The sequence below is a fragment of the Blennius ocellaris genome (assembly GCF_963422515.1).
Source record: "Blennius ocellaris genome assembly, chromosome: 6".
NCBI classification, from domain to species: Eukaryota; Metazoa; Chordata; class Actinopteri; order Blenniiformes; family Blenniidae; genus Blennius; species Blennius ocellaris.
The window spans coordinates 4562274-4585387 of NC_137655.1; the positions used below are offsets into that span (position 1 = coordinate 4562274).

The 23114-nt window shown below is 46.0% G+C and overlaps 1 protein-coding gene across 1 annotated transcript in view; it reads right to left on the minus strand.

The window, feature by feature from the left end:
• Nucleotides 1–724: 724 nt before the first annotated feature.
• Nucleotides 725–23114, minus strand: part of kcnh3 (potassium voltage-gated channel, subfamily H (eag-related), member 3) — a gene marked incomplete at both ends in the record, with an annotated part of 146479 nt that continues 124089 nt past the window's right edge. The window contains 7 exon segments of the mRNA XM_080498123.1: nucleotides 725–1639; nucleotides 2460–2512; nucleotides 2658–2758; nucleotides 5616–5905; nucleotides 11316–11530; nucleotides 18779–19028; nucleotides 20115–20314. Of these exon segments, the coding sequence (XP_080354249.1) occupies nucleotides 725–1639; nucleotides 2460–2512; nucleotides 2658–2758; nucleotides 5616–5905; nucleotides 11316–11530; nucleotides 18779–19028; nucleotides 20115–20314 (2024 nt within the window).

Here is a 23114-nt window from a genome sequence, read left to right on the forward strand (position 1 = left end):
ATCCAGTAAAATTGTGTTTTGTTTTGTTTTTAAAAAAAAGTTTCTCTCTGTTATTTGTGACCCGGGTGAGATTTGAAGTCGACCCGCTGCGTTTTTTTCCTGATTTTCTATGGAATCAAAAGATAAACCCAGTGAAGAAGAAAAAAAACAAAACGTAGAGTGAACATTCCAAGTTGTGGCTGCGATTACATAAAGACTCCACGCTGAGATCTGTGTGAGCTTGTACCTGGAGGAGGAGGAGGAGGAGGAGGAGGAGGAGGAGGAGGAGGAGGAGGAGGAGGAGGAGGAGGAGGAGGAGGAGGAGGAGGAGGAGGAGGAGGAGGAGGAGGAGGAGGAGGAGGAGGAGGAGGAGGAGGAGGAGGAGGAGGAGGAGGAGGAGGAGGAGGAGGAGGAGGAGGAGGAGGAGGGAGGGAGGGAGGAGCTGACATCCATATTTGGAGTTAAAACAGTTCGCTGTGTTGCTGCATAGAGCTGCTCGAGGCTCCAGCTGCTAGAACGTTCTGACCTGCGTGATCCGGTACCGGCTGCACGTCGGCCTGGCAACGGGACCGGTACCGGTGACGGTCGGACCGGTGCTACGGGATCGTTGGTGCTGTAAAGACATGTCGTGCAGCTGGAGCTCCGCGGTCGGTCCGGACGGAATCCCCCGCTCCGATTGGCCCTTCGGCCCCACCTGGCTCCGCCCCCGCCTGGCTCCGCCCTGCCTGGCTCCGCCCCCGCTGCCTCATAGCGCCGCCGGCTCCTCTTCGTCGATGAAGCTGATGTGTTCGACCGACGGCCCCCGCCGCTCCGCCATCTCCAGCGCCGTCTCGCCCCCGCCCTCCCCCTCCCCCTCCCCGTCGTCCTCGCCGCGCCGCGAGCTGCACCAGAACGGCGTCCAGGCGTCCCGCCTCCTCGAGTCCAGAGCCGAGGGCAGGGACAGGGTGGGGGCGCGTGCGGAGGCGGAGGCGGCGTGGGGCGCCACGGGGACGGGGGGCGGGGACAGAGGCAGCCGGCGGTCCCCGGGGGACGAGGTGAGCGACGGGGGGGCCGAGCAGTGGGAGGAGGACGGGGTGGGGGGGGTGCGGGGGTGCAGGGATCGGCCGGGGCGGGACGGGTGGAGGGCCTGGCAGGGGGAGACGGGGGCGGAGGAGAGGGAGGGGGACGGCGTGCGGGAGGGAGGGGGGCGCTGCTCCTGGGGGAGGATGCCGTTACTGGGGGGGTGGGGGTGGGGGAGGCTTTGGGGGGAATGGGGCCGTCCTGGAAGTCCGTCCACCAGGGAGAGGCGGCTGGAGGGGGCGGGGTCCGACGCCACGCCGCCCGGCGCCTCCGCCGGCGACTCTGCTGCTGCGGACGGAGACGAGCGAGGCCTCTGCGGTGAGTGGGGGGTGGGGAGGAGGTGGGGGGTGGGGAGGAGGCAGCGGGGCAGGTCGACGCCCTCCAGGTCGCCGCCGTCCAGCAGGGAGTGAGTGTCCGTCCTCTGGAGGGGCCACGGCGACACGGAGGGCGCCGGCACCGCCGGCGGCGGCGTGAGGTTTGGCACGACGGGCATCAGGACGGGCGGCGGCGGCGGCGGCGGCTGGAGGAGCGGCCTCAGCAGCCGGGTCATCTCCTGCAGCTCCTGGCTGAGCTGAGACACTTGTCTGGAGAGGCTGCTCATCTGTCGGGATCAAAGTTGGACCGTTTTTAATTGTCATTCATTTATCATTTGTGCAATAGCTACTTTCTACCTGGGTGGGATTTAGGCCCCGCCCACACGAGCAAAAACAATCTTTTATTTCCTCCACCGTCGCAGAACCAAAGAAGAAATCCAATATATCAGCTTATTAAACCAACGAGCATCAGACCTGTGCAGCTCGACTCGGACCGCGGAGTCGGCCATATTGTTGTTGTTGTCGCTGGTAAGTGTTGTGGGTATTTTCGGCGAATGTTCAATAAACGAGGCGCCGTTTGCAAATGTCTCCACTCGTAAAAGGGAGACCAACGACAACGATTCACGTGACAACGACATTAACCGTTAAAGTGTTGCGTTTTCACTGCAGCAGCAGACACACTGGCAACGATGTAGCTACCATGCCGGGCCACTGGAGGGCGCTGTTGCTTGTTTTTTTTAATCATGAAATAACAGGCTATAAACGCGAAGAAAGAGAACCAGACATTCTCCGGGACTGACGAAGAATCAGATGCTTTCAGGGAGAGAGTCTCAACTATTAAACTACTGATCCGGACGACTGAACTAGAATACGGTCCGCCATGTTTGTTTACTGGTGCACGAGCAGAGGAAACTATTTTCAGCGAGAAGGGAGGGGGGAGGAGCGTAACTGTGCTCCGTCGCCTCCGGCAGCCTCTGCAACCATGAAACAATCTGTCTGTCTTGGGAGACGGGATAAAAATTCTAGAAAGTTTCGCGGATACACTCGTTTTCGTTGTCGTGTAAACGAGGCCTCAGTCGTCACGAACTGACCGGATCGTCAACTCACCTCCTCCGTCAGTTTGGACACACTCTGCTTGATCTCGGTGTGCTCGCGGATCCCTGCAGGGGAAACGCGGAGTTTAAACACTGCGCTGACTCTGTGTGTGTGTGTGTGTGTGTGTGTGTGTGTGTGTGTGTGTGTGTGTGTGTGTGTATGTGTGTGTGTGTGTGTGTGTGTGTGTGTGTGTGTGTGTGTGTGTGTTACCTGGGTACGGAGAGGGCGGGGCTGCAGGTGACACACTGGGGCTGAACTCAAACTTCTGCGAAGACATGGAGCTGCTCTCCGTCTCGATGCCGTCGACAAATCTAGGACAGAAGAAGAAATATGAAGCGAGAAAACAAAAGTAAGGGGAAGATTCCTGCTTTAAAAAAGGATCATAGTCTGGAAAATTCATTTTCTAAAAGTTTATCCAGCAGTACTAATTGTCTCTATACCTGGAACGACGCCCCAGAAGTGAAGAAAGTGTGTCCTCTCTCTCCCTGGCTTGTTTCAGGTTTTAAAAAGTGTGTTGCTCCAACCAGCCAATCAGAAATCAAACCCTATATAGTGTCATCGGGGGGTTTAGCCAATCACAATCAAGGTAGGCTCCTCCCCTTTGACTCCTCCCACAATTAGGCAGCTCTGCTCTGGCACATGGCACCACGAGAGGAAGTACTTCCTCCTCTTCCCAACATGGGCATGTGTGGGCGGAGCCAGTCCAGCTCACACAAGACACAGCAGATTCTGAATGCAGCTCCCTCCTGTGATCCAGATTAGTTTAAAGCTTCTATCAAGTTGTTCTGTTGGAATATGAGCTCGTCTGTATTCGTATTTCAGATCCAAAATGTATTTCTGAATCATTTCGTGTGAATTCACTCTTAATCTCTAATCCCACACGGGCGACGACGTTTCTCCATTCCAGCATCCTTCGGCTGCGCTCATTTGAAATCAACCGGGCGCTCAGAAAACTCGCAGCTCCACCGAACGTCTGGAGAGACGAACCCTGGCTGCTCTAATCTGACGCAAACCTGAAGAAAGAACCCGTATCAGCAGCTTCTCTTCACACGCGGCTGTGCAGTCGATGGACTGTAATAAATCTCACACACACATACATACACACATACACACAGACACACACACGATCCTGCAGCATGTCTGGAAAACATGCAGCCGCTCTGCCCCGGTTGCCATGGCAGCCAGATACCGATGCTGCGGCGTTCTCCCACCGACCCCCGGTTCCAGACGTCAATGACGCCATGCCTCCAATGACATCAGAGTTTTTTGAGTCAGAAACTAAATAATTAGAAATAAGAAGCTTTTTCTTCTGTCAAAAAACCCCAAAAAAGAAATGGTGACAGTCAGTAGTGGATTACTAAAGTAACTTGATTCTGAATGTGTGAAAGTAACTGTGTCAGACTCCCTGACATCAAATCCACCATTTTTATAAATACATTTGTTTTCTTTCAATGACTTTTTAACAGGAAAAACTTTAAAATTGAAATAAAAGTCAATGTTAACTTTAGTGAATTATTAAAAAAAAAAGTCAGGGTATTAAACATTTTGAAATATAATCTTTGTGTGATAAAATCAGCCGGAGAGTTTGATCATATTTTGCCTCCACTTCTGCCTCTGTCTGGGAATAATACATACTGTGGCAAAACAACAGTATTTCTAATATTATTATGGATTCTTTTAGTGACAAATTCAAATAAAAACAGAAATTGTACATTAAGATTTTTTTTTTATTTTATTTTAACACTATTTAATCAAGGTTTTTCATTTTTCCCTTTTATAAGGCCCATATATTTTATTTAAGGAGACACATTCAGGGTTAGGGTTACATAGTGTCATAATAACTTTTAAATATAAACTTTATAGCGTTTCTTTGTTGTGGTGCAGAGAATACGTAATGTCTGTATTTTAACAAAAAAACCCCAAAACAAATTACTACAAAAAAAAGGACAATTATCTCAAAATAAAGATTATTTTAATGAATATTTCTCGTCCAAAATACATTGAAATGTCTAAGAAAAGAAAAAAAGTCTCCTGCAGCTATTCCATCAAAGTTCTTATTTCCAACATGAAACATTTACAGCGTGGAGAAACTGAACCTCAGCAGTCAGTTCATAACTTTATATGATCAATGTTTAACCTGCTGATGTTCGAGCTGAAACCTCCTGTGAGAAACAATCGTATAAATAAAAGTGAAGGCGGCAGAATGTGTCAAGTCAGCAGTTTTCTCTCCGGGAACCCGACACGCAGATTTATGTTTCTTATCCTGCAGAAAATAGAGAATCACTCTCTTACACTTTAATGATGACATTTCTCTTTTTTTTTTTTTTTTTTTTTTTCATTTTGCTGACTTACAGGCTGTAAATATTACAACTGAGATGCAGAAAATGCTCCAGTTTGCAGATAATATTGAACTTCATTCCTATTTTCAGAAGCAAATTCACATTTATGACTAAATATTGAATTATTTAAAATAATTTTTATCTGATACAATAGATCAAATTCATTTATTCAATTCTATTCTATTCATTTTTACAAGAGAGATTTTACCATGAAAGTCACATGTCACAATTACGCCACGCTGTCAGAGGGAGTTTGTAACTGTGTTTTACACCAGAAAGTTTAATTTAAATTGGCTTTATGTTGAGATTTGGAGTCACTTTCAGCAGTAATTGTTTCCCTCAATCCCTTTAAAGTTTAAATTTAAAAGTTATTTTGGCACTATTTTACCATTTAAGATGATATCAAGCTACTGCTGAACTGAAATACATCGTATACTAGTGGAAGGCCTCTTAATAAGCACATTTTAAAGGGTCATATTATGCAAAATTCACTTTCTAAAGTAATAATCGTCTCCACCCCTGGACGATGCTACAGAAGTGAAGAAAGTGTGTCCTCTCCCTCCCTGACTTGTTCCAGGTTTTAAAAAGTGTGTTGCTCCAAGCAGCCAATCAGAAATCAAACCCTATATAGTGTCATCGGGGGGTTTAGCCAATCACAATCAAGGTAGGCTCCTCCCCTTCAATCAGGCAGCTCTGCTCTGGCACATGGCACAACGAGAGGAACTACTTCCTCCTCTTCCCATAGATGGGCGTGTGTGGGCGGAGCCAGTCCAGCTCACACAAGACACAGCAGATTCTGACAGGAAGCTGCATCGTGAGGCCGTCCTACCTGGGGCTGAGCTCGGGCGGCGCGCTGCAGAAGCTGACCACGGGGATCTGCAGCATGGACGGCCGCAGGTGCTCGGACGGGGCGCGGAAGGGCCTGGGGGGCAGCAGGGGGGAGCGGAGCGGCGAGTTGAGGCCCCGGCTGAGGTGCAGCGGCGAGCGGGGGGCGCACGACACCGAGCGCTGCTCCTCACCACCGACGCCCCCACCACCGCCGCCGCCGCCGCCGTCCTCGTCGTCCTCCCTGATGGACGGCAGCTTCTTCACCAGGCCGCCGTTACTCTCCCAGTCAGCCTGGAACACACACACACACACACACACACACACACACACACACACACACACACACACACACACACACACACACACACACACACACACACACACACACACACGTTGAGCAGCAGGTACTCGCTCACGGTGCAGTTACACGAGCTCACCGGTAGGGGGCGGACAAAGACAAGTTTCCCATTGATCCTTTCTGTTCAAAAGAAAATTTACTCTCCAGTTTGTTTATTGTTCAGATTTACAGAATTTGCGCTCACGGTTTCAACGACCTGCTCATAAAATCCAGCAAACTGCATCAGTTTGTATTTGACACGACGTCTTTTAAACACCACTGGATGAATCCACCTCGTATCGACTGTTTTCTACCTCAGTGGATGTTTGAAGCCTCTCAGTGTGGAGGCCGAATGCTCCCGCGTGTGCGTGTGTGTGTGTGTGTGTGTGTGTGTGTGTGTGTGTGTGTGTGTGTGTGTGTGTGTGTGTGTGTTTAAAAAGCTTGTAGATATGTTTGATTGTAGTTCTTGAACTCTTTGCTCTGTCGGTTGGATTTAGACTCGAGGCCTCCCGGGTGTTCAGGGTGTGCGTTTCATACGCGCCAAAAAGTACCGACTGGAGTGAAGAAAGCTCGATGGAAAAACTCCCGCTGAAGGTGAACGAGTGCGTCCGAGTGTTGGAATAACGCGGATTAGAGTCTGTGTCGATGTCACAACGTTAATCCTGGAAGTAACGAGCCGGTAGGTGACAAATTTTTATCAATTATTACCTTTTCATTTAGTCCATAAATCTGTATCTTACAGGAAGTGCTGACATCCAGATTATAGAGCATCTTCCTCTAATAACATCCTGATTATAGAGCATCTTCCTCTAATAACATCCAGATTATAGAGCATCTTCCTCCAATAACATCCAGGTTTTAGAGCATCTTCCTCCTCTAACATCCAGATTATAGAGCATCTTCCTCTAATAACATCCAGATTATAGAGCATCTTCCTCTGATAACATCCAGATTGTACATCATCTTCCTATAATAACACCCAGATTATAGAGCATCTTCCTCTAATAACATATCATAGAGCATCTTCCTTTAATAACATCCAGATTATAGAGCCTCTTCCTCTGATAACATCCAGATTATAGAGCATCTTCCTCTAATAACATCCAGATTATAGAGCATCTTCATCTGATAACATCCAGATTATAGAGCATCTTCCTCTGATAACATCCAGATTATAGAGCACCTTCCCCCTCTAATATCCAGATTATAGAGCATCTTCCTCTGATAACATCCAGATTATAGAGCATCTTCCTCTAATAACATATCATAGAGCATCTTCCTTTAATAACATCCAGATTATAGAGCATCTTCCTCTAATAACATCCAGATTATAGAGCATCTTCCTCTAATAACATATTATAGAGCATCTTCCTCTGAAAACATCCAGACTATAGAGCACCTTCCTCTGATGACATACAGATTATAGAGCATCTTCCTCCCAGTAATTTCATTCAGATTACATCAAAAACACAATAATTACTGGTCACTCGTTGGTGAAAAAGCTACTTGATGGGAGCAGGTGAGTGATTTCGTCGGACGGAGAACCGCGAGACAAAACTGAAGGAGACGATCGTAACTGATTGAAGAGTAATTATTTATTTTTAGGTTGTTTTTTTTTCTGCCTCTGCAAGACGACAAGGAAGAAGCCTGTCATGCTACATTTAATACAGACTGCTGCGTCTGACTTACGCACGCACACGCACGCACGCACGCACGCACGCACGCACGCACGCACGCACGCACGCACACACACACACACACACACGCACACACACACACACACACACACACACACACACACACTGCTGTCCCTGCTGCTTATGAACTGAATAATTCAGTTGGTTCCTCAGCGTTGCTGAAACTTCCCGAAAAGAGAAGCTGAACTAAACAGAAACTCAATGATTTATCAGGAAAAAAAAAAAAAAAAAATAGCAGAAAGTAAACCTGAATGTTTACATTTCTACGAGAAATGACACAAGTCACAGGAGAAGTTAATGCTCTTTAAAAGTTACAAATATTATATAATAAATTCAGTCGTCTTTCAATAATATAGAGACGGAATCATCGTCACCAACTTCAGTCAGTGTTTGGCAACTTACTGAAAAGCACTGATTAGTTAGTTACTTTCTTAAAACTGCTAACTAGATACTGACGGTAAAAAAAAGTATCTCATGAGGTGGGCATTGTGACGACTCCGTTCAACACAACATAACTGCAGGAGGCGTCTCTCATCCGCTTTGTATGGGAAATTATTTAGACGTTTTTTTTTTAGGATTTATTCGGAAACGGTTTGCTGCTGGCGTCCCAAAATCGAACAGATTAGTCTTTGAATGACGACGAATCATCCCCAAATTCAGGGTAACAGTTTTTGCAAAAAGTTGGTCAAATACATACACGCATACAAACCAATAAAATAAATAAATAAATAAAAACGTAACCTTCTCGGGCTAACTTTCCTCGGTAAAGGTAGCAATCAACAGCACCCACTAGTGGCCCGACGGGGAAAACTACACTTTTCGTGTTTCTGTGTAAACATACGTCATTTTCAAAAGACGTTGCCGTGGAGACGAACACAGAAAACGGGGCCTCGCCAGCCGCAGCTGCTTGTCACTGCTTGTCACGAGGTCACGGGTTCAATTCCAGGTTGGAAACCTGTGGCTCACCGATCCAAGAAAATAGTTGCGTGTAGGAAAATTAAAAACTTGAAATGCTATAATACGAAGCGACGTGTATGAAGCATTAATAATCCGTACGTCGCAGCGCAATAGTACAACAATAACCTCGGTCCTGAGCCGGCTGCTGCAGCGAGCAATGAATATATTTCCGATCTCATCATGCAGACGAGCCAACGCCCCTCCGCTTCTCCCCTCTCCCACTCCGAAACATCTTAATCAAGTCTGCCTCCATCCTCCATCGCTGCCTGCTCAGCACCACCACCACCCCTCCCCCATCCCCCGCCACTCCACCACCCCCACGTGCCGCCGTAGTCTATTTTTAGCTCTCCCGTTCTAATCTTAGCACTCGGCTCCGGAGGGAGAAGCTTGAAGGAGGAGTGCTCTGCGATGCGTGGGCGCGATAATAAGCGTGCGGCGGCCGCGTGCCGATCGGCGCGGGATTGCATCACGTATGTGCGGCGGAGTCAGACATCCGACCGCGGGCGATGCATGTGAGTGGAAGTTTCTGTTTTCTTGTCAATGGGTGTTTTGAGTGGCTTGTGGTTTTTTCGCTCATTGACTGGTGCAGAGGTGGAAAACTTGCTGTGAAATAACTTTTTTATTATTATCCCCCCACAGCTCCTTGCACCCCGTCTACTGGTCGGTCAGACATAAAAAAAACAAACAAAAAAAAACCACAATAAAAGTATTTTTTCAACCTGAAGCTCCAGGGTCAGGGACTCTGGAAACAGAACCGTCACTGAGATTCTCCCGTAGTAAACCTTTCCCACATGATCTTCTTTCCTCGTTGCAACAAATCCACACACATCATCACTTGTGTTGTTTCTTTTCTGCTGGACACCTGCAGCTTTCTTCCTCCCAGACATTCATATGCATGTGTGTTCTCCTGCACTCCTGCTACCAGGAGGTTGTTTTTTTGTTTTTTTTGTGTGTTTTTGTGTTTCTTTGCATCGACGTCCACAGGCTGCAGATTGAGCATCCTCCCTCACACACACACACACACACACACACACACACACACACACACACACACACACACACACACACACACACACACACACACACACACACACACACACACACACACACACACACACACACACACACACACACACACACACACACACACACACACACACACTGCTACAGACATGCGCTCGCTCATACATGCACAGATTTGCACACTCTGCAGTAATTGTGCTGTGCCCTGGAGAAATAAACCGGCACTGCAGTGGAAGAGCAGAGCAGAAAACGAGAGAGAGGGAGAGAGAGGGAGAGTGAGAGAGGGAGAGGCAGAGTGCCCTCACCTCCTTTTCATCCTCCTCCTCCTGCTGCCGTTTCTCCTCGGCTGGCTGGGCTATTTATATCGAGCAGGATCCAATCTTAGCAGCAGCCGCCGGGGGACAGCCAGTGAGGGAGAGCCCGTGCTTTCCCCCCCTGCTCTATTTATAGCAACAGGACAGCTTTAAACAGCATCGGGGAGCTATTCCTGTCCCGCATCCCTCCCTCCCTCCCTCCCTCCCTCCCTCGTGCTGCCGCCGCTGCACCAAAACCAGAGGCACGTTCAGCCTGATCAGCCTGATTGTGTTTGATGGCAGCAGCTGAAACAAAACAACTCGGTTTGTCACGGCGCCGAACCGCAAGACAACCATTTATCAACAGACTCACGACGCAATCCTGACATGTGTGTGTATTTAACGCCGCAGGTGATCACGTTTCGGTTGTATTTAGCACTTCTTTGTCCATAAACATGAAAAAAAAAAAATGTTTGAAAGTGAAAACATTCTCAGCCTTTGGATTTTTAATAATCTCAAACGTCATTTTAATGTTCCTTTCAATGTCTTTGCAAGAGATTTGAGCGTCAGAATGGGGCTGTAAAAATAACCTTACGTTATCTAAAGCAGTGTTTTTCAACCACTGTGCCGCGGCACACTGGTGTTTCCGCGAGATCTAGTCAGGTGTGCCGTGGGAAATTATCCAATTTCACATTTTTTTCTAAAAAATCATTTGCTCTCACAGCCGACAGTGTGTTGCAGAGTAATCGTGTATAAATACTCTTCACCACTAGATGGCAGCACAGAACTTTGCCGGTGAAATCGAAACTTAACAGACGTCAGTCTGGTTAATCACCACCTCCTGCTACCATCTTGCATCAAAGTACTGTGTCAAAATCAGTGATGGAGAAGTTTTTGAAAAGGAAGAATGTGAACCAGGATCTCAGCTCTTCATCCATCAGGTCCAGGTTTCACACTGAGGGAGTCACAATTAAAAAAATGTAATTGAGAAATACTTTTTTTCTGTATTTATTTGATTCCTGTTGATAAAACTTTGATGAGAAAGACTTTATATTGTTAATAGAGGCTACAGAGTTTCACATTTTAACATTTTCGGGTGGTGGTGTGCCTCTAGATTTTTCCAAACAAAAAAGTGTGCCTTGGCTCAAAAAAGGTTGAAAAACACTGATCTAAAGGATCTATAAAGCAACAGCTGGATTTAACAGCCAGTTTCATTACACACACACAATTAAATCCTCTCACGAATGGAAGCTGGGATGAAGTATGTTCTCTAAAGTGACGGACTGACGACCTGTCCAGTGAGTAACACGCGTTTACACGATCAAATGCACGATTCAAAAACATGTTTTAGTTCTTGAGCCACGAATAAACCCGATTGCATTGTGGGTACTCACGTCAGCCCCGTGGCCCTCCCGCAGGTTGTACGTGAGGTCGTGTTGGATCTCGCTGATGAACTTCTGGGCGTACTCCGGGTAGAGGCGCAGGACCTCGCGGAGGCCCTTCAGGCTGATGTACTGCAGGTCGCAGTAGGTCAGCGCCTTGACGTTGGCGTTGGTCTTGATCACCTGCTCCTTCGTCAGGGAGTCCGAGCCGATCAGGTCCCCTTTACCTGGAGACGTGGGAGCGACAGCGAGGGCTGGGGTTAGGGTGAGTGTAATATAGCATTAAAAAAAACCCAAAAAAACTATAGCAGTGGGCTCAAACCAGCCCCCGAGTCGCCAATCCGGCCAAACCAAGAAGCAAATAGTAAAGACTTGATAGAAAACAGCGATTTCTTTAAAAAAAAAACATATTTCTTAAGAGTAGCGAACGCAACACAACACAGAGAGGCGAGCTGAGGGATCGGCGATGCTGCCATGAACACTAACAACCTGGTTGCTGTCAAAATATCATCAAAGCCATGCTGTAGGGTGAAGTTTGTATAAAACATGTAAAATTCAACAGCTATACGAAATGTTTTCACTGTATTTTGCACCAGATTTCATTAAACTGGCCTCATGTTGAGATTGTAGTCATTTGTTTTATAGTAATTGTGAAAATATAGGCGTTTTCATCACATATACTGTTTTTTCAACACTTTCACATTTGTCTCGTTGGTCCAAAAACGTTGTATTCAAAGTTTATTGCCCCCAAATTCAGCTTTTCTTCGATCTTCATCCATTTGAACATTGGATCATAGGAGCTGCAGTCAGAATCTGCTGTGTCTGCGTGAGCTGGATTGGCTCCGCCCACACATGCCCATCTTGGGAAGAGGAGGAAGTTCTTCCTCTCGTGGTGCCATGTGCCAGAGCAGAGCTGCCTAATTGTGGGAGGAGGCAAAGGGGAGGAGCCTACCTTGATTGTGATTGGCTAAACCCCCGATGACACTATATAGGGTTTGATTTCTGATTGGCTGGTTGGAGCAACACACTTTTTAAAAAGTGAAACAAACCAGGGAGAGAGAGGATGATTATTAAACAATGTTGGAAAACCATTAGAATGTGAACTTTGCATAATATGACCACTTTAAAGTTTAAATATAAAGGTTGTTATGCACTATTTTACCAGTCTGGTCCACTTAAGATCAATGAACTGAAAAATGCTTGCAACCACTGGTCGTATTGGTAAAATAGGCTCATAAAAGGCTCCTTCCTTGAGGTAACCATGGCAACCAACGTGTTCCGTGCCTTCAATCAACAGAAATAAAGCTAAATGCTGTCGGCTGAAGAATCCAGTCGTACAGGAACACAACGTCAGGCTGATTAATGGAAGCAGAAAAGGCCAAGACAACTCGCTGACGTCTCCAACGTTTCAAACATTTTAAATAGTGAAAGACGACGAAGTGGCAGTCAAAATGTAATTAGAGAGAGCGGCGGAAAGGTTGGAGCCGACATGTGAGTTGGGAGCGCTGACAGGATCCCGAACTGTGGCGATAATGTGAGGCGAAAGGCGTCACATTAAAAAAACAAAAAAAAAAAAACAAGCTGAAGGCACTCAACGGGCAAATGGCGTGAGAACAGTTTAATTGGTCCGAAAGAGTCAGTTTGTTTTCATGTAAATTAAAATATATCCGCTCTTAAACTCTTACCTTGAAGCAACAGCTGCGCGAGCTCACGGGGCGAGTGATGGAGGCAACAATCACACAAATTAGCCAATCAGGCGTAATGACGGCGTGAATAATGAAGTCGAGGAGGAAATTAGCAGATCTTCATAAGTGTCTTAACTGAATTAATCGTCACTCTGTATTTCGCCCGAGAGAGAGTTGACATAATGGAAACCGTATGTCTGATTGGATTCGATTCATTTGAGCTGGTTTTCCCAAACTACACGTAATAAAACATCTGGAAAAAAGGGGAGTTTTAATGAGTCACAAGCCACATCTGTTTGATGTACTGATGGTACCAGTGGCACCAATGGTTATGTTGACTTGGTGGTTCAGTGATTCCCAGCATAAGGTCGTGGAGGGTGGTAGAAATTAGATCGCAGTGTTACAGAAATGTGTCTCTGACTCCGTTTCCATGGAAACGCAGGAAAACGTAGCTTCTACTTGAAATGCTGTTCCCGACCCGAGTTCATTCCAGATATTCAGCAGGTTTGTCACCGTTGAAGATCGAGGCTTCGTTTACACACTTTCACGTGGGAAAACGTTGTTGGTCTGTTTCCATGACAACCGGGCTCATAGACACTTAAAACACATGTTGGAACTTTTGTAAAAGGCTCCAATTCCATCTCCGTGGAAATGGGAAATGTCACTACTGTGCCTGTGCGCAACGGCTGGAGTTAATAATTCTTCTGCACATGCTCAGTAGAGACGATCAGAACAATGTTTCCTCCGTGGGGGTCATGACCCACAGTCCATATTCTCCTCTGACTTCGTACATTTATTTTGACAGTCACCATCATAATAATCCAACTTGGTCATCTGTCCACCAGAATGCCTGTTAATGTCAAGAGCCCATTGTTCTCTGCTGCATGTGTGTGTGTGTGTGTGGTGTCAGTACAAAAACGACCAATGGCGCCAACTGGTGACCTTGAGTTTCTCCTGCTTCTGTGGAAATGGACATCGTTTTCAAAACAGTTGTTGTGTGAACACACAACTTTTCAGAAATGAAAACAACAAAATATGTGCAACATATTATATAAGGAACTATTGGAATGGAATGTAGATGCGTGTGTGTGTGTGTCTGTGTCTGTGTGTCTGTGTGTGTGATGACTATCTGTTTTATCTCTTTATTTCTATATTTTAATGGCCTTTATTTGTACTTTTATTGATTTTATGATACACAGATGGTTTGGCACTTTTTAGTCTTGTACTGGTGACAATGACAATAAAGTTTGTGTTGTATTCTGTTCTGTTCTATTCTATTCTATAACGATGCATTTTTACTTGAAATGTGTATTCGGGCCTCATTTTTTTTTTTTTTTAAGTTCCTACATTTAAATCCTAAAGAAAGCTTGTTTGGATTCCCTAAAGGATTTGGCTAATCAGAAGGAATTGTTTTCAAAAAAGGATGAAAATCTTTGACAGAAACTCCAAAAGTCAGTGATTTACCGATCGGCTGGAGTGATTCCACTTCATGGTGAAAAACTCGGATTTTATGTCTGATCCTTCACAACAAAGCGTTAAGGATGCAGGACCAATTTCACCGCGACATGTCGCGTAAGCAAAGACAAACAAGAAGACGTTTATTCACTCATGCTGACTGAAGTCAAACTGCAAGATGTTTTATTTCTTAAGTGTGCTGACGTCCACAGAAATGCTCATATTAATCGCTCGCTGTCTGTACAACTTGACCAACCCGTTTAAATCCCACAAAGGTTTCTCGTCCGAACCGAACTGTAACTGGATGTTAATAAATCCAAATCCGATACCAGAGACTGGTCTGCCCCCTACTGGTCATTGTAAACAAGCCTTCAGAATGCGACATTGATTAAAAATGCAGAAACTTTTTTTTTTTTTTTTTTTTTTAAGATACAGGAATGAGCACTTTGTTGTTGGGTAATTAAAAAAGACGTCTTAGCGAGGGAGGAGTGTCTCGTCTGGAAACACAATGGAGAGAAGTCGCCCATTGGCGTTTGGCGGTATAAATAACCCACTGCGAGGAACTTATTATGCACGAGAACGACTCTCCGTCGGATCAGTTCAGTGTGTCGAAGCACCCGGCGTGTGTTTTCACACGGACCGTTAACGGCAGTGCGACGCCGGGACAGGAAAATGTGTCCGAGGCTAAAAGGAGAAACATTCATTTGTGAGATGTTTGACAGACAACCCCAAACCCCCCCCCCCCCCCCCCCTCCAACCCCTGCCAATCCTCCTCCAGCGCTCAGGAGAAGAAAAAAAATGCTCCACAGACGGGACAGAGTGTAAAATAAACGAAGGAAGGGCTGCAGGAGAAAAGACCAAGACCCAGGGAGGAGGGGAACGTCTGAGATGGAGTGTGGAGGTGGAGGAGGAGGAGGGTGACATGGGGGTTGTACAGTGTGTGGGTGGGGGGGGGGAGGGGGGGGATGCAGGGAGAGGACGATAACGGGTGTTATATGATCGTTAGAGGAACAGTCAGTGATACAGGAGTAATTAAATTAGGGTTTTTTGTTTGTATTAGACTGTTTTGCATTAGTGCCACCACCACCAGCACAATATCAAGGCTCCATGAACACAACAACATTTCAAGGTTTTGAAAAATATGTCTGTCCAAATGGAACTGGCAGAAACGCAGAAAATGCTGTAGTTCCCCTGTTGGGCCACTAGTGGGTGCTGTTATAACCTTCGCCAATGAAGGTAGGGGCAAGTCATGTATGCATGTGTGTATTTGACCAACTTTTCGTTGAGCTCGTCATCCGATTTGCACGAAATCTTCAGGGATGATTTGTCATCGTCGAAGGATCAATCCGTTAGATTTTGAAATGTTAACAGTGAAGTGTTTCCGAAGAAATCCCCCAAAAAACTGCAAATAAAAAAAAAAAAAAAAAGTCCCACTCACTCAAGGTGGATAGGAGAGTCACCTTAAAGGAGTCAGCGTCTGTTGCCATGGAAACGGTATATAAAATCTAGGGTCGGGAAGCATCCAGAAACCCCAGTGTGAGCACACACTTGGGTAGTGGTTTATATCTGTGTGGCCTGACTTTCGTCCACATCTTGCCTCCAGATTTTTGCTGCGATTTCAATTTATTTTCTTCATTAACCGGCTTCAGATCAAACTATGGCCACGGAGTACGCCTGGCCTCGCAGCACGCGTAATGAAATCAAAGGTCGGTGTTCGTACTCCCGTCACTTCCTGCTAATTTGATTTTTAGCCAATAATTACGGCGCCTCCATGCTTCCCTTCGATTTGGTGCGGTGATCAAACTGAAGGTCAGTTTAAAGAAATGTGTGTTAGAATAGAGTCTCCACGCCGGCCTGGTGATTAATGAAAAATGAATGAAATTAGTGTCGGTGTTTATCGGCTCAGCACGCGTCTGGAGAGCCAACGAGGCTGCAAACGAAGTCACGCTGGAGAAAACTCCGACGGTGCAATTGATTCATATTTTCTCTCCAACTGGTGAAACATTTGGTTTTATAAAGTCGTTTAATGGTGAAAAATGTTGACACAGAGTCGTCTATTAATCTCACATGTATGTGGAAACCCTGTACACACAGGGATATCATGCAAACCCCACAAACAAAGGCAATAAACCCTCAACAATCTTGCTGTGAAACAATAGAGCTAAACATTGTTTTTACTAACATGCGACCAAAGTAATTTACCAGCAGGTTCGCTGGCTTCATAGATAGCGAGATTAACTACTTGTAAGTTTTATTTTGACAGTCACCGCAATAACAATCCAACTTGGTGGTCTCGTGTACTCCCATTGTTTATGTTTATAGAGTATTGTTTTCTGTGTGGATGTGTGTGTGGTTTCATTGCAAAAAAACACATTTTCATGGGAATTAATGGAGAGAAGGATAAAAAAATAATGCAGAGAATCTCATTTATTTTCTGTAAAACTGTGTTTTTTTTCTTTTTTTTTAATATACAGTGACAAGTTGGTCCGGTGTGTTTATGCGCAGTGTGAGTTATGTGCTTTATGACAAAGACTCCCGTTCTTATTTCCTGGAGGAAATAACTTTTTAAAGCATTTTCAGTGGCTATAAAATATGTAAATACAACAGTGTCATTCAATTCACTGTATTGGCATTACACTGTTAAGTACATGTTGAATCAACAGGTTTGAAAGTGAATCAACGCCAGACAATATGAGTTATTTCTCGCATGATATAGAAAGTTCAGTTGGTTCTGACGGACGGCGCCGCGCCGGGAGCTTCCCGGGCCCTGCAGGACCCGACCGCCTCCCCCCTTGAGCATTAATAATCAAGGTGTTTTAATAATGTAAAATCCCTCTATTATTAATACCTGCACAGCACTGCATTCTGCCCATTGATGTGTGTGTGTGTGTGTGTGTGTGTGTGTGTGTGTGTGTGTGTGTGTGTGTGTGTGTGTGTGTGTGTGTGTGTGTTGTGAATAAGATCAAATATGAGCCAGGGGCTTGGCATTTGAAGATAAATCCACTTCATTTCACACACATCGACACACACTGTGGCACCATTAATTCACTGTCTTGACCTTTTGATAAACTGACTGCAGTGTCATGCACATTTGTCGCGGCTGCGCGTAGAAACGCTCCGCAGATCCTCCCTCTCCTCCCTCGCCCGCCCAGCTCCCCAGTTTTTCGCCGGATTAGTGTTGCCGAAGCCCTCCAAGCACAACCAGAGGAAATTAGATTTCATCCTGTGAGACGACCGAAACAATTACTTACTTGTCACAGGTGCGACAATTTATCCCGCCACAACATTTCCGACCTGATTTATTTACTTATTTATTTTCTTTCGGTACAATCGTGTTCTCCGACGTCCGACTCAATGAGCCGATTCGGGAATGATCTAAGTAGCCGTGATGTGAGCAGGTTTTTCTAATATAACTCGTGCAAAGAGATCTGTCGAGTGAGCCGAGGATGACCGGAGCGTGGAAAGAGGAAACTCGCGCAGTGAATTTAAACAGTGTCACGTCACAGTTCTGTCGTCTGACTTCTATTCCTTCGTGGCGGATTTTTTTATTTATTTTTTTGTGAGGAACATTTAGCTTTTCCTTTGATTTTCCTCCGTTTGAATATTGGATCATAGGAGCTGCATTCAGAAATGTGCTGTGTCTTGTGTGAGCTGGACTGGCTCCGCCCACACACGCCCATCTATGGGAAGAGGAGGAAGTACTTCCTCTCGTGGTTCCTGCCGACCTCGGTGGGTCATTTTGTAATTAGTCGTCCAATCAAACTGTACTCTTTTCTAAAAAAAAAAAAAAAAAAAGAAGCTTTTTACTCTCATTGTTTTCCTCTCTTTGACAATCTTGTTGAAAACGCAACTCGACTTTCAACAACGCGACAACGCTCCGACTCCATCTCCGTGGCAAAATGCAACATGTCTGACACGCCACTACTGCGCAGCCGTCGTAACTCGTCGTTCTGCACATGCTCAGTCGAGACAACCGCAACAACGTGGACCTGGAGTCACGTGGCTGTTTTCGTCCGGCGACTCGCACACGCTCGGCAGGAACGTTTGCGACAGCTGCGCTTGTGCATGTGCCGCAGCAGCATTTTTAATAAGAGGCTGCGTTTCCCACCGTTTCCACGGAGACCGTAGCTGAACCTTCTCCAAAAGTTCCACCTTGCAAGTCGCGTTCTCAGTGGCCCAGTGTCGTGTAAACGGACGACCAGAACGCAGCGAGAGTTTTCCATATCGACACACAGCTCAATGATACAGATCAAGACAAATCCGAATGAGAAACTATTGACTGTTTCCACGCAGTAACTCGTAAAGTAAACCCGTCCGGCGACGTTTGCGACTCACCCAGTATGGCCAGCACAGTGTTGTCCTTGAGGACCTCCATGGAGCCCGAGCAGACGAAGTAGATGGCCTGCAGGGCGTCGCCCTGCCGGATGAGGAACTCCCCCGGGGCGCAGAACGACGTCTTGATGATGAGGGAGAGCGAGCGCAGGCAGCCCCTGCTGGCCGACTCGAACAGCGGCAGCTGCAGCAGCTCCTTGTTCAGGTGCATGGCGATGTCGGCCCGCAGCTCGTCCGGGAAGTCCTTCAGGAGCTGCGAGAGGCCGGCAGAGGTCACCGGACACGTTGGACGCCGCGAATCACCAATGCTAAAGCTTTGATGGTGATGCTCTTTGTTCTCGCGCGGGGGCGTTTTGCATTTAATCCATGACCTTCTGGAGGGAGGTGGATTTTAATTGCCTGTGATTGTTGTCAGCTGTGTCTCGTTTCTATTTGTGTGTATATAGGATCTTTCCCCAGGTGTATGTTTTTTTTTTCTTTTTTTTTCATATCATCTGTTCTGCCTGCTTTGTTTAGTTTTCCCTCGTCCTCATCGCCCCCCCCTCCAGCATTTTGATTCAGTTTGGACTTTTGGTTTCTTTTTGAGAAAAGTTTCGGTTTTGCTCTTTTATCAAAGAGTTGAATCTGATCTGCATTTGGGTCGTCGGTTCACACGCCCTTGCCAAACACTGACACCACCTATCAGAGCCAACTCTGCAGGTTCATCACAGCCTCGACTCAATTGTTTCGAGGATCTAAAACATTGGCAGGAAATACATTTTCTCTGCCTCACTGACTCCAAAAATGGAGATGATTGTTTTTTTTAGCCAGCCAGATCCACTAATTGAGTGTACCAGTGCTCTTGGCCCTCTGCAAAATTATAATCTACGATTTCCCCAGAAATCTGGATGGTGGTTTGAAACTTGACAGACAAATCGATGGTTTTAAAAGCTCTTCCAGTTGAGGCTGCTGGCCAAAGTAAAGTCCTATTTCTCTCACAACAAATCTGAGAGTTATACTTCCTGTCTCTTTTAGAATTGTTTCTAAGATTTCATCAGTGGTCTTCAAGGTATTAAATGTGCACCTTCTTATTCACATTCAGGCTCATTAGGATTTCTATTGTTTTTCTTATTATGACCGCTATTAATGTATTTTTTTAATTCATTAATTTCTTGATTGATTTATTTCTATAGATCAAAGGCAGAGTTTTACTTAACTTGTGGATGTGACACGATGCTGCTGTATTGCTCCGCCTTCCCTTCTGATAAACCCATTTTGGCCTCCACCCTTCATTTTGTCCAGCATCAGCTCATCCCCATGTGTGTGTGTGTGTGTGTGCAAAGTGACCGGGTGTCCTCACCTCGCTGACGTCGATCCCGTTGTTGACCGACCACATGGTCTGGAAGCACTCCAGCATGCGCTGCTCCAGGGCCTTGGGCAGCCGGTGCACCCGGATGAAGTCCTTCAGGTCTTTGGTGCGCGTGTGGTAGAGCGAGCGGCGCGAGTACATCCTCTGGATGATGGCCGTCACGTTACCGAACACCACGGCGTGCATCAGCGCTGGAGAGAGAGAGAGAGAGAGAGAGAGAGAGAGAGAGAGAGAGAGAGAGAGAGAGGGGGGAACACTGTCTTTACCACCCCACGCGTGTGCTTTTTACTGATACACATGTAATTACGGCGGCCTTATCGGCTGAATATTGAGGGACCCACAATGCTTCTGCACGGTGGGACGCCTCACAAGGCGCCTTTATAATCCTTGGAGAAGTTAAGAAGCGTAAAGCTTAAAACGATTTAGCTGCTGAACGGCACTGCCTCAAGTGGATTACTGCTTTCACAAGACGGTACGAACGTACAATCTCCGGAAAATAATCCCAATGTTGAATAAATCCCTCATTTGTGAAAAAAAGCCAAACACTTATAAGAACAACAGCATCATTTCAATTGCGTTATCATACAGTTCCACTAATTCCTACATCTACCGGTGAGATTGGTAAATATTGTTGAGTTCATGTAGCGGGGAACTTGGAAATTTACCAACTGGGAAAGACCCAGTTACGAGCATGAATGTTATGACTATTTTAAACCAACCCACGGATGAAATGGTGAATGTTTTTTGTTTCTACACACAGAAATGTGGCTGTTTCTTCTGAGCGAACGCACCGTATCCACACGCAGCTGGGAACTGGGAGAGTTCCCAGTTGGAAACTGTAAAAAAAATCCCCCATTTTGGGATTTTTACCGAACTGACGCGACGCTGAAACGCGAGTTTTGTTGATGCTGTCAGAATCTAAGAAAAGAATCAAGCAAGGAGGAGGAGCAAGGCCCCCCGTTTCCACGACAACGGAAAACACGTCTTTTTTTGTGTTTAGGTTTCAGAGAAATTTCACATTTACACGTCAATTGACATAGAGTGTATTAAAAAAAGTGAATCATGAAGATTCACAAGAACACTTCATCATGTTTAATGGCGTCACGATCACTGCTTCGCGATATCAATTTCCGAGTGAGAGGTTTGAGTGCTTTCGTTCTATTCTCACCACTTAGAAATGGGAACGTTCCCACTTCCTGTTTGCTTATGAACCCACTTCATGGTCTACTGAGTCACACTGAGGCTGCACAGTCATTCCTCTCCTCTATACAAGGTAACTGACCAAGTAGAAAAGCTGCTGAGACCACAGGACACCGACACCAGGACTATTTCAGGATTCCTGCACTTACAGGAACAGAGAAACAATTCATGTTTAGCAGAAGTCATCTTGTGAAGCTCGTTTGTACAGCAGCGACTTTGAGAGCGCGAGAGAGATGATATGGTATGTTTGGTTACTTTTATGTACTGCGATAATTTGTTTGTTTTTTTCCTTGTCCAGAACTGCAATAAAAACCATTTTAAGTGTTTCTCAGAACGTTTGGACGTCTCTGCTCAGGATTCCGCCCCAAGCTCTCCCACACTTAATGAACATATGAATCTTTAACAATGGGGCAGAATATGCAGTTTCATAAAAAAAAAAAAAAGACTAAATTATTAATGACATTTTTTTTTTGTTATCAAAAAAGTTCAAGGCACAGAAATGTTACGGCACAAATAAAGTTTTCCAGGAATATATTTCGCTTGTGGATTATTATCATCTGTTCGATGAAGCGTTACCGAGCTCAGTCAGGATTTAAGGACCAAACAGAGGAACTCTGACGGTACAACACGAGCATTTAGTCAGTAAATTGAGCCAAACTTTGTTGTTGTTGCTGTTTTTTTTTTTATAACCACAACAGCTATAACCTGAACACTGTTTGCTCCGCGGATCCAAACCGCCACAGCAGCGTCAGCAACACCTTCTCCAACATGTCAGAGGTGTGAAGAGATTTCAAAGCCGGGGGAAAATGCAGTGGAATGGCCACTTGCAATCTTTCCAGCAGCGGAGCTTCGCTCAAACACAACCAATTTGAGATACAAATCTCGAAAGCGAGCAGGCAAACGGAGTCCCGAGGAGTCGGCGCCAATGCTGTCACACGAGTATCTCGCGGACCAAATGCTCCTGTTTGAGGCGTTGCAGACGACTTTGTTGAATGTGTGGTTATATCCACGACGGGAAGGAACAGTGAGGTTTCTGCTGTGGTCGGTAAATAAGCTCGCAGAGGGAGGCTTTAATCGCCCCGTATCACAATGCCGCATAAACACCAGAACTGTCGGGTCTGTAACTGTGACCGTGATGGCTTTAGAGCTTTATTTGATCTCAGACACCGCCTTACCTAAGCTTTACTTTTAATACAGACGCGTTTGTGTGTGTGTGTGTGTGTGTGTGTGTGTGTGTGTGTGTGTGTGTGTGTGTGTGTGTGTGTGTGTGTGTGTGTGTGTGTGTGTGTGTGTGTGTGTGTGTGTGTGTGTGTGTGTGTGTGTGTGGCCGGGCATGAGAAGGAGACATTCAAAACGTGTCAAACAATTGGGAACTAAGCAAAACTGTGTATACCTTGAAACCCCTTTGGAGGCTAAAGACAGTTCTGGGATCAGCCGACACTCAAATCTAAAAAGGTCGGAACGGGATCAGGAGCCAAAATATCCGATTGGGACGCCCCTCGTTTTGACCAACCCCCGCAGGCGTCACGTGTGCAGGGAAAGTTGTATTCGCTCATATGTACCAGATGACGGTTCAGGCATGAAAATCTGCCATACACTTGAAAATCGAACCTTCAGAACGGAACTGCAGAAAGCTGCCACCTCTAAGTCTGGTTTTCTTTTTCCTTTCCTCACGCTTGCTCATGTGGATCTGTTGAGTTTCTCTCCGTTAAAAAGCACCAAGAAATGCCTGTGTTGTAGTTCGCGCTGTATAAATATAGTGCCATTGAATTGAATTGTTAGTTAAGACTA